General features: G+C 41.2%; 1 protein-coding gene across 27 annotated transcripts in view; it reads right to left on the reverse strand.

Annotated features, from left to right (window-relative positions):
- Positions 1 to 12,332, reverse strand: part of rims2a (regulating synaptic membrane exocytosis 2a) — a 343,114-nt gene that overhangs the window by 112,943 nt on the left and 217,839 nt on the right. For all 27 annotated transcript variants that reach the window (XM_061949203.2, XM_061949186.2, XM_061949179.2 and 24 more), the window contains 3 exons: positions 10,528 to 10,627; positions 10,308 to 10,431; positions 1,780 to 1,826 (listed from right to left, as the gene is read on the reverse strand). In XM_061949203.2, coding sequence (XP_061805187.1) covers positions 1,780 to 1,826; positions 10,308 to 10,431; positions 10,528 to 10,627 — 271 coding nt within the window. The remainder of the gene's footprint in view (positions 1 to 1,779; positions 1,827 to 10,307; positions 10,432 to 10,527; positions 10,628 to 12,332) is intronic.

Raw genomic sequence — 12,332 nt, forward strand, 5'->3', positions numbered from 1 at the left:
CCTCAAGAGGCAGCGAGTACCGTATTTTTCGGACTATAAGTCGCAGTTTTTTTCATAGTTTGGCCGGGGGTGCGACTTATACTCAGGAGTGACTTATGTGTGAAATTATTAACACATTACCGTAAAATATCAAATAATATTATTTAGCTCATTCTCTCGAACGTTCCGTGATAGTACAGCATTTAGCGCCTACTACAACAAGCGTGCCGGCCCACCCACACGTTGTATGAGGCTTCTGCTTGCTCACGTAAGTGACAGCAAGGCATACTTGGTCAACAACCACACAGGTTACACTGACGGTGGCGGTATAAAAAACTTTAACACTCTTACTAATAATGCGCCACACTGTGAACCCACACCAAACAAGAATGACGAACACATTTCGGGAGAACATCTGCACCGTAACACAACATAAACACAAAAGACCAAATACCCAGAATCCCATGCAGCCCTAACTCTTCCGGGCTACATTATACACCCCCACTACCAAACCCCGCCCACCTCAACCGACGCACAGAGGGGGGGGGGGTATTGATGTGTGAGGGAGCAGGGTTGGGGTGGGGGCGGGGTTTGGTGGTAGCAGGGGTGTATAATGTAGCCCGGAAGAGTCAGGGCTGCATGAGATTCTGGGTATTTGTTCTGTTGTGTTTGTGTTGTGTTAAGGTGCAGATGTTCTCCCGAAATGTGTTTGTCATTCTTGTTTGGTTTTGGTTCAAAGTATGGCACATTATTAGTAAGAGTGTTAAAGTTGGTTTATATGGCCCCCGTCAGTGTAACCTGTGTGGCTGTTGACCAAGTATACGTTGCTTTCACTTATGTGTGCAAGCAGAAGATGCATTCAACAAAAAGCTGGGCTGGCACGCTGTTCATACAGATTGTAGAGGGCGCTAAATGCTGTACCATCATGGCACGCCCTTATTATTATTGTAAGGGTGAAAATCGGAGAATATTAATCCCGGGAGTTTTCTGCGAGAGGCACTGAAATCCGGAAGTCTCCCCGGAAAATCGGGGCGGTCGGCAAGTATGCAGCTGAGCCGCATCAGAGTGATCAAAGAGCCGCATGCGGCCCCGGGTTGCCGACCCCTGGACTAGACGTATAAGATTGCATGGGATTTAGCGATTAGGAGTGACAGATTGTTTGGTAAACGTATAGCATGTTCTATATGTTATAGTTATTTGAATGACTCTTACCATAATATGTTACGTTAACATACCAGGCACGTTCTCAGTTGGTTATTTATGTCTCATATAACCTACACTTATTCAGCCTGTTGTTCACTATTCTTTATTTATTTTAAATTGCCTTTCAAATGTCTATTCTTGGTGTTGGCTTTTATCAAATACATTTCCCCCAAAAATGTGACTTATACTCCAGTGCGACTTATATATGTTTTTTTTCCCTTCTTTATTATGCATTTTTGGCAGGTGCGACTTATACTCCAGTGCGACTTATACTTCGAAAAATACGGTAAGTATTAAAAATAATGGGACCTAAAATTGAGCCTTGGGGAACCCTACATCTTATTTGATGTGTTATAATATATACTATATTGCGATTATACCACGGAAAGAAGAACAACTTAATTTCAACGCTCTGTGTTATCTCGGACACGCGGTAAATTGACAATACAGATTCTAGAATCTTGATGGGTTGTAGGAACAAAAACAGAAAGAATTCAGGACCAAGATTGCAATTCAGAGAGGCAGAGTGAAAGAATAAATGGATTCTTGCTTGATTAATTGGTTTTGTAAACGATAAGAAATCTTGGCAAGACTCACTCGATTCCAGTTGTGCATGTGTGCTGTCTGGTATCCTTGGAATATCTCTGGAAAAAGAAACAAATACAAGGGATGGAAGAAAAGGATGAGGTCAAGTGAATCAATAAGCTCATTCTGAATGCCTTAATGACCTTAAGTACAGCATTAGTCTTCATTCGCACAGAAGAACCATTCAGCAGCACAAAGCAGGTCAGATATAGGAATTGACTCCAAAAAAATGTGTCCGTTTGTGTGCGTGTGTGTGTGTGAGTGTGTGTGTGTCAAGTTCTCTGAGCTGAGTCAGATCCAGAGAGAGAAAGATACAAGTGAAAACATGTGTTGTCTTTTTAAGTGATATATTACTCTAAATCATGGTAGTTGTGGTAAGATACAAGGGGCACCATTAAATCGGAGACAGATACTGTATCTTGTGGAGAAGGGATGAAGCACTTTGAAATAAAAAGAGAATAAGATTGATCGGAGAAATGGCACACAGTATGAAGGTAACTACTTTAAAACAATTTCCCAAAACCGGATCCCTTATTCCACCTGCTGTCATTTCAGCCAGTGCTCATTCCTCAGACCGCAACAACTAAGCAATTGTGAATAAGCAGATGTGCAATGTCAGAAAACAATTCAGTAATACGGCCACTATCATTCCCAATTAAAAAGAGGACAACATACATACCAACAGCAACTATTAAACATGTTTAACATTCTAAATTCGATTTAAAAAGACTAATCCATGCCTTTGTCTCCAGCAGGTTAGACTACTGTAACGGCTTTTTCACTGGGCTCTCTAAACAAGCTGTAAAGCAGCTGCAGTACATCCAGAATGCTGCTGCTCGAGTCCTGACCAGAACCAGGAAATATGACAATATTAGTCCAGTGCTTAGGTCACTGCACTGGCTTCTTGAGAATAGATTTTAAAACAGTTCTCCGTGTGCATAAGTCTTTTCATGGTCTTTTGTCAATGTACATCTTTGATATGTTGGAGCAAAGTCAACCATCTCGAGCTCTAAGAACCTAAGGGAGTGTTCTCCTGCTGGTGCACAGATTCAGGACCAAACAAGGTGAAACTGTGTTTCAGTTTTATGCTTCTACAATAGCCTGAAAACAGTTTTTTTTAAATTGTGCATATGACAACTGAAAGTATTTTATCTACAACATTTGAATGATTCAAGTAATTATGATTGTTTTTATGATTATTGTATTTTCTTATTTTGATTTGAACATGTTTTCCTTCTTTTAATTTTCTGTAAAGCACTTGCAATTGCCTAGAGTACGAATTGTGCTCTATAAATACAATTGCCTTGCCTTGCCTAAAAAATACATTAGAAGAAAACATGAATACAGTAGTGCCTAAATTTTATTAATCGGTTATATAATGGAGCTCTTAACTCAAAACACTTGTATCTTAAATCCACATCTCCCATTGGAATTAGTTGAAATCAATGCAACTCCCCCCCCCCCCCCCCCCCCACACACACACACACTCACAGCATAATTTTAATATGTAGCATGACTTTTAAAAATAAAAACAAACTTTTAGTTAAGAACTATTGTATGAAAAACAATACAATATATTTTTTTTTACTAACAACTACAGTAGTTTTATGAAGTAATGTAACAATAGTGTACAGTATTTACCTTAGAGAGTAGACTACAGTATCTCCTCCGAGCTGCTACTCCCTTAAACACACCATCAGCAGCTTCTCTATATTTTCCTGGATAAATGTCCACCGTTTAAGATATTTTTTTTAACAACCCTTGGCTGGCGTTATACTATTCTTGGTACAGTATGGTGCAGCCTACCAGTGATACGCTGCTTCACCAAGTTGACTACACGTTTGGTTATGTTTTTGATGATTTATTTTCTTTAATTAAATGAATATTATCCACTTCTTCTCAGCATTGGCATTCACACTCACCTTCTTCCTTCCCACGGTTGGAAAACAAAATTATGTTGATTTCAAACTATAAGCTAGCGAGTAAGACCAGATGTTTTGGGTCGATTTTCCGGGTTTCACTGTGACATTTACTACGCCAACTAATGGCTAACTCTAATTCTTGCATGCAACACAAAGCCAAACAATTAGCCGAGAGACAGCTCTTACCTCAAAACACTTTTAAGTTGAGGTACCATTGTGTGTAACATTTGACTGTGACCAAAATGTCACACCGCGGTGAGGGATGTCTTGTCTTGGTTTTTTCTGTCGTGTGAATTTCATGTTTTAGTTTGAAAAGTAACTCTCCTCTCATTTCAGGTCACTTGCCCTTCCTTTTGTGTCATCAGTCTGACGTCATCCCAGATCCCTGATTGTTTCCACCTGTTCCCCACTACCCCCACGTGTCTTATAAGTCCACGCCTCCCTTTGTTCTGTGTCAAAATGTGTCGTTGTTTCGTGCCTCTCTAGCCTTATGCCCAAGCCTTGTCTCGTCTCGCTTTTGATTATCCTGATCCGGAATTCCCTTGTTGGCACTTTTGAGTTTCCTTTTCTCCTCCTAAGCAGAGTGATTTTTGGTTACCGTATTTTTCGGAGTATAAGTCGCACCGGAGTATAAGTCGCACCTGCCGAAAATGTATAATAAAGAAGGAAAACAACATATATAAATCGCAATGGAGCCCGGCCAAACTATGAAAAAAACTGCGACTTATAGTCCGAAAATTACGGTATATAGTTTTGCAGCCGAATTGGTGAGTTTCAGTTTTTTCTAACAGTTCTCCTTTTTCCTCAATTTTTTGAGTGACATTTTTTGTTAACTATTTTCCAAGATAAGAAACAGTAAATAAGTTTTTTAGCCATTGTTTCTCCCTCCTTTTGGAGTGTCTTTTGTTATTGATAAATTTCATAGATTATATCCTGCGCTAAGTATAGTTCGCTATTGATATTTTCAGGATCCTCCTTTCGGAGTGATTTTCGGTCGTTCCTTTTGTGTGGAACCTTTTTCGCCGAGTTGTCAGATTAAAGCCTATGTTGTATTGCCCTGATTTAGGAGGTGAAAAGTAGCCTTCAAAATAAAAGCCTGCCAGATTGTTCCCTACTCTGCATCTGAGTCCTATTTTTGACCAAACCTGACACAAAAATCTTTAGGGTTTGCTTTGTTGCAAGATTAAAATACTGCAAAAGGTGGGACACAATATTGATATTGTGATGCTTTCTTATTGCTTATGGGATAGTGTCAATATACCAGCAGCATTTACATTCAACCCGATACCGGTGCAATACCTTATAGCCAGAGATCGACATAACTTTTTTTTTCCAACCATTGAAATTAATATAATGAGTGTGAAGGACAGTGCTGAAGAAGAAGTGGATGATATTCATTTAACTTAAAGAAAAAACTCATCAAAAACATGACCGAAAGTATAGCTTACTAACTTGTTGAAGCAGTTGGAGCGTAGCACTGCTAGTCTGCACCATACCAGAGCATAATGAGCTGATAATGCCAGCCAAGGATGTTAAAATAACATCAAAACACAGAGATTAATGCCAAAAAATATGGAGAAGCTGCTGGTGTTGTTGTTTGACTCTCCAATACTGTACATTATTATTGTTAACCTGACTCTCGCCAGATCCCTATAGTTCGCTGAGCTCCACACAAGGATCTGGGCTCGAGTGCAATGCAAACTCCTGCAAGATAGCGAAAAATAATGAACCAATCAGGATCGCCGGGCGGGATTTCATAGATGTGACGTAGCGCCGAAGCGACTGTTTGATTCAAACAACAAAGGCGGCACGCAGCGAGGAGTCGTGTGCTGGCATTGATTCTGCCATTGCAACTGTTTTGTCGAATCTATCGAATATTAATTCTTTAAAAGATGAGCAGAGAACGGTTTTGAAGGCATTTATTAACTTTTCGCTCTGTCGTTATCCAATATGTCAGCTGTTTTGTTTTGGATTTCCCAGCGTCATGGGTTGATTCCGATGTGAGTGGTTGAAGTAGCACGTCATTCAAGATAATGGACAAGTGGTTTATCCAATCACATACAATGATTTTTTTTTTTTTTTTTTACAAGGCCCCGCCTTCTGAAATACATCTCCTATTGCGAAGTCCCAGATCCTTGTGTGGAGCTCAGTGAACTACAAGTTCTATAACTATTTGTTGTACAATCTATCGTATTGTCTTTATTATACAATATTTCTTAAAAACAATTTTTTGTTGTTTTTTTTAAAGTGATATTACATGGTAAAATGGTGCTGTTTTGGGAAGCCAAGCACAGAATACATAAATGTTAATTCATTTCAATGGGCGACATGGTTCTGCGATGAGGTGGCGACTTGTCCAGGGTGTACGCCGCCTTCCGCCCGAATGCAGCTGAGATAGGCTCCAGCAACCCCCGCAACCCCAAAAGGGACAAGCGGTAGAAAATGGATGGATGGATGGGCGACATTGTTTCGCAAAGTTTGCTCTGTCACAGAACCAATTGAACTTGTATCCTAAGGCAGTGGTCCCCAACCTTTTTGTAGCTGCGGACCGGTCAACGCTTGAAAATTTGTCCAACGGACCAGGCGGGGTGGGGGGGTTGGGGCTTATGGTATTTTTTTTATTTTTTATTTTTATTTTTTTGTCATAAAGAAATACAATCATGTGTGCTTACGGACTGTATCCCTGCAGACTGTATTGATCTATATTGATGTATAATGTATATATTGTGTTTTTTATGTTGATTTAATAAAAAATAAAAATTTATTTTTTTAAAATATTTTTTTATTTATTTATTGTGCGGCCCGGTACCAATCGGTCCACGGTCCCCAACCACCGCGGCCCGGTGGTTGGGGACCACTGTCCTAAGGTACCACTATACAGCTGTAAAGTAGCACTATATAATGAATTCACCCATATGAAAAAAATGCTGTTCCATTGTGTAAAAAATGTGCAAGAATAAAGCGCGCGATTTTGCAGTAGTATGGATGCATAAGCAACACATAGTTCGAGCAAAAATCGCTTACTGACACACAAATTGTGGCATTGTTAGACTACTGTTACAACAGCGTATGCTAATTAATCCAACATGCAAGAGTTGTGTATTAATTGAACCAAACTGCTTGGAATGTTAAGTCAGAACTCCCGTGTTCATAAATGCACCTTGCAGTTGGTGTGACTGGCGTATAATAAGGTGAAATGGTGCTGGTGTCAAGAGTGACAGAGAAACCTGTGTGTGACTTGATTAGGATGTTGGAACTGAGCACTGCTGTTCAACACGTCAGATTCAGTGCGACTTCGTTGGGATGATAGATTACCGAAGTCATTTTGATGAAATAAGGCTCCGAGATCTACTTAGCTTTTCTGCACGGTTATTACTGTTTACTCGCGAACCAGTGCCGAGTTTTGGTACCTGTTAGAGCCATTTCGGACATATCTACACACACAAACCCCGTTTCCATATGAGTTGGAAAATTGTGTTAGATGTAAATATAAATGGAACACAATGATTTGTAAATCATTTTCAACCCATATTGAATTGAATATTCTACAAAGACAACATATTTGATGTTGAAACTGATAAACATTTTTTTTTTTGCAAATAGTCAATAACTTTAGAATTTGATGCCAGCAACACGTGACAAAGAAGTTGGGAAAGGTGGCAATAAATACTGATAAAGTTGAGGAATGCTCATCAAACACTTATTTGGAACATATCACAGGTGAACAGGCAAATTGGGAACAGGTGGGTGCCATGATTGGGTATAAAAGTAGATTCCATGAAATGCTCAGTCATTCACAAACAAGGATGGGGCGAGGGTCACCACTTTGTCAACAAATGCGTGAGCAAATTGTTGAACAGTTTAAGAACAACCTTTCTCAACCAGCTATTGCAAGGAATTTAGGGATTTCACCATCTACGGTCCGTAATATCATCAAAGGGTTCAGAGAATCTGGAGAAATCACTGCACATAAGCAGCTAAGCCCGAGACCTTCGATCCCTCAGGCGGTACTGCATCAACAAGCGACATCAGTGTGTAAAGGATATCACCACATGGGCCCAGGAATACTTCAGAAACCCACTGTCAGTAACTACAGTTGGTCGCTACATCTGTAAGTGCAAGTTAAAACTCTCCTATGCAAGGCAAAAACCGTTTATCAACAACACCCAGAAACACCGTCGGCTTCGCTGGGCCTGAGCTCATCTAAGATGGACTGATACAAAGTGGAAAAGTGTTCTGTGGTCTGACGAGTCCACATTTCAAATTGTTTTTGGAAACTGTGGACGTCGTGTCCTCCGGACCAAAGAGGAAAAGAACCATCCGGATTGTTATAGGCGCAAAGTTGAAAAGCCAGCATCTGTGATGGTATGGGGGTGTATTAGTGGCCAAGGCATGGGTAACTTACACATCTGTGAAGGCGCCATTAATGCTGAAAGGTACATACAGGTGAAATTCTAAGTTAATTATTATTTGCAAAAAAAAATAAAGATTATGAGTTTGAACATCAAATATCTTGTCTTTGTAGTGCATTCAATTGAATATGGGTTGAAAAGGATTTGCAAATCATTGTATTCCGTTTATATTTACATCTAACACAATTTCCCAACTCATATGGAAACGGGGTTTGTATTTCTTATGTTTATATATCATGCTTTGTTTAAAGTAAATTTGATTAAACAGTAACGGACTGTATATTTGGTATTTTACTTTAGAATAGAATAGAAAGTACTTTATTGATCCCTGGGGGAAATTCAGCACCACAGTTCGCTCACAATAAACAATAAGGTATTTTTTACATGTGAATAATATAAATACAGTCGATAATACAGCATAATTCACATGTGAATAGTACAAATACAGTCTATTATACATTCAAGTACAGTCAAAAAGGAACATATGCATTATACAGTCTGATGGCTGTCGGTATGAAGGACCTCCTGTGTCGTTCCGTGTTGCATTTTGGGAGTCTGAGCCTTCCACTGAACGTGCTCATTCTCTCCGCCAGGTCCGAGTGTAGTGGGTGGGAGGTGTTGTCCATAATGGCTAGGAGCTTTGCTAGACTTCTCCTCTCTGACACAACCGCCAGAGAGTCTAGCTCCACTCCCACCACGTTACTGGTCTTCCTTACCAGCTTGTCCAGCCTGTTTGCAGGCCACGGCGTACAAGAAGGCGCCCGCCACCACCGACTCGTAGAACATCTTCATCATCTTTGTACAGACGTTATTATTGGCTAAAATATTGTTTTTCACTTCCAAGCAAATGACCACATCATCTGCTTTTAGCAGATGTTGTGGTCCTGATGGCTTCATCTGGCCAGGATCTTCAGCTCTCGCTGGATCGGTTCGCAGCCGAGTGTGAAGCGACTGGGATGAGAATCAGCACCTCCAAGTCCGAGTCCATGGTTCTCGCCCGGAAAAGGGTGGAGTGCCATCTCCGGGTTGGGGAGGAGACCCTGCCCCAAGTGGAGGAGTTCAAGTACCTCGGAGTCTTGTTCACGAGTGAGGGAAGAGTGGATCGTGAGATCGACAGGCGGATCGGTGCGGCATCTTCAGTAATGCGGACGCTGTATCGATCCGTTGTGGTGAAGAAGGAGCTGAGCCGGAAGACAAAGCTCTCAGTTTACCGGTCGATCTACGTTCCCATCCTCACCTATGGTCATGAGATTTGGGTTATGACCGAAAGGACAAGATCACGGGTACAAGCGGCCGAAATGAGTTTCCTCCGCCGGGTGGCAGGGCTCTCCTTTAGAGATAGGGTGAGAAGCTCTGTCATCCGCGGGGAGCTCAAAGTAAAGCCGCTGCTCCTCCACATCGAGAGGAGCCAGATGAGGTGGTTCGGGCATCTGGTCAGGATGCCACCCGATCGCCTCCCTCAGGAGGTGTTTAGGGCACGTCCGACCGGTAGGAGGCCACGGGGAAGACCCAGGACACGTTGGGAAGACTATGTCTCCCGGCTGGCCTGGGAACGCCTCGGGATCCCCCGGGAGGAGCTGGACGAAATGGCTGGGGAGAGGGAGGTCTGGGCTTCCCTGCTTAGGCTGCTGCCCCCGCGACCCGACCTCGGATAAGCGGAAGAAGATGGATGGATGGATGGATGGACTTCCAAGCAATGTAGTTGATAGGAAGTTTTGTTTGTCTGTTTAGACTTGGTGTCGTAAAGTGCCAGTAACTGTCGTAAATGTGACAATGTTTTGTTTTGAAAGGTCGAACAGGGCATGGAGCAACAGCTTTTTTGACCGTGCTTTAAACGTGTTTAAACGTGTTAAACGTATGCAAATTTGACTCAAGTGTTTGTGCTGACGTCATCTGTATTATTTATTGCTATTCTCGTTACCGTTCGTCAGGAAGAAAAGTGAAAATAAACCCTGTCATTTTTTTATACTTTGGACGCAGGAACAGCTGATCAAAAGAAAACCACGGGTCAGAAACTTCATGCCCTGCCGAGGAAACGGTTCGTTGCCGTTACAGTACCCATTCCTAATATTTATGTTTATATTTTTGTTGATAAATAATTATTTGGATTCCCTTTGAAACCAGCATATCTTGAAGAATGTCGAACATGCTCAGAACGAAGAAGTGCCATGTGGGGTGAACTATGAAAATGGTCGTGGGCACTCACCCGATGGGCCGTGAGACCACCAGTTCCACTTGTGGCTCAGGCTTGGATTCTAGAATGATATTGTAAACTTCTTTAAATGTGGCTCCTTGCAAAAGCTTCCCGTTCCACTCCAGCACCTGGTCACCTGTAAAAACAGCAGATTTCATCAGACACACATGTCCCACAAGTGTAACGATGAGCACTGGATGACATATGTGAATGTTTGGGATGTCCTTAATACCTGGCCTGAGGTGCCCTACAGTATCTGCTAGACTCCCTTTCCTCACTTTAGTGATAAAAGCACAAAGTCTACCAGATTCTGTCATCTTGCCCCCCACCACCTGCAGTGAAAAGGGAAAAAGATCATATTAGTGTTAGCCTTTTCACACACAAACAATTAGTATAAACCCTTCAGTTAAAACTAGAGCTGTCAAAATTAATGAGTTAACGATTAATCACAAAAAATTATCGCACTAATCATGCACACCCTTTGATTAATCATGCAATTTATTTTGACCGTACAAGCTCTTTTACCTTAACCGCTATACGGTCAGTGATCAGATCAATGCATACATCCGTACAAAAATAAGTGAGGAGACTCAAAATTTCACTCCAAAATACAGCCTGCAAGAACTTTAGATACAACTGTTACCACGTGTTATGCAAATAAATGACATGCATTCAAGTAACATGGTTAATAACCTTCCTGGATGACATTGGGGTTATCCAGGGACAAATATTGAGGTCTTTTCTTAAAGGGGAACATTATCACCAGACCTATGTAAGCGTCAATATATACCTTGATGTTGCAGAAAAAAGACCATATATTTTTTTAACCGATTTCCGAACTCTAAATGGGTGAATTTTGGCGAATTAAACGCATTTCTATTATTAGCTCTCGGAGCGTTGTGACGTCACATCGGGAAGCAATCCGCCATTTTCTCACTTTCGTCGGTGTGTTGTCGGAGGGTGTAACAACACGAACAGGGACGGATTCAAGTTGCACCAGTGGCCCAAAGATGCGAAAGTGGCAAGAAATTGGACGAAATTTGTTCAAAATACGAGGCTGTGGGGAAAGCCGACGAAATGGTCAGTTGTTTGTTCCGCACACTTTACCGACGAAAGCTATGCTACGACAGAGATGGCAAGAATGTGTGGATATCCTGCGACACTCAAAGCAGATGCTGACATCAACTCCAAAACTGGACAGATCAGCTTTCAGGAAAAGAGAGCGGATGAGGGTATGTCTACAGAATATATTAATTGATGAAAACTTTATTCATTACTCGCGGTTTTACGTAAATTATTATACATAAACTGTGTTTACCAATAATTTAGCTTAAAAACATTTATTTTTTTCAATCATTCAAGTACATTCGGGTAGTCTTGTGTAATGCAGTATTTTGTGTCTATTTAGGTATGGTTAACCTGAGTGCTGAAATCGTGGAAAATATATGTTCTTAGCGCGCCTGAAATGGGCTGTCTGCACTCTCAAAGTGCATGTTGTTGCCAAATGTATTTCATATGCTGTAAACCTAGTTCATAGTTGTTAGTTTCCTTTAATGCCAAACAAACACATACCAATCGTTGGTTAGAAGGCGATCGCCAAATTCGTCCTCGCTTTCTCCCGTGTCGCTGGCTGTTGTGTCGTTTTCGTCGGTTTCGCTTGCATACGGTTCAAACCGATATGGCTCAATACCTTCAGTTTCTTCTTCAATTTCGTTTTCGCTACCTGCCTCCACACTACAACCATCCGTTTCAATACATGCGTACTCTGTTGAATCGCTTAAGCCGCTGAAATCCGAGTCTGAATCCGAGCTAATGTCGCTATAGCTTGCTGTTCTATCCGCCATGTTTGTTTGTATTGGCATCACTGTGTGACGTCACAGGAAAATGGACGGGTGTATATAACGATGGTTAAAATCAGGCACTTTGAAGCTTTTTTTAGGGATATTGCGTGATAGGTAAAATTTGGAAAAAAACTTTGAAAAATAAAATAAGCCACTGGGAACTGATTTTTAATGGTTTTAACCCTTCTGAAATTGT

The sequence above is a fragment of the Nerophis lumbriciformis genome, linkage group LG04, assembly GCF_033978685.3.
Source record: "Nerophis lumbriciformis linkage group LG04, RoL_Nlum_v2.1, whole genome shotgun sequence".
Classification (NCBI taxonomy): domain Eukaryota; kingdom Metazoa; phylum Chordata; class Actinopteri; order Syngnathiformes; family Syngnathidae; genus Nerophis; species Nerophis lumbriciformis.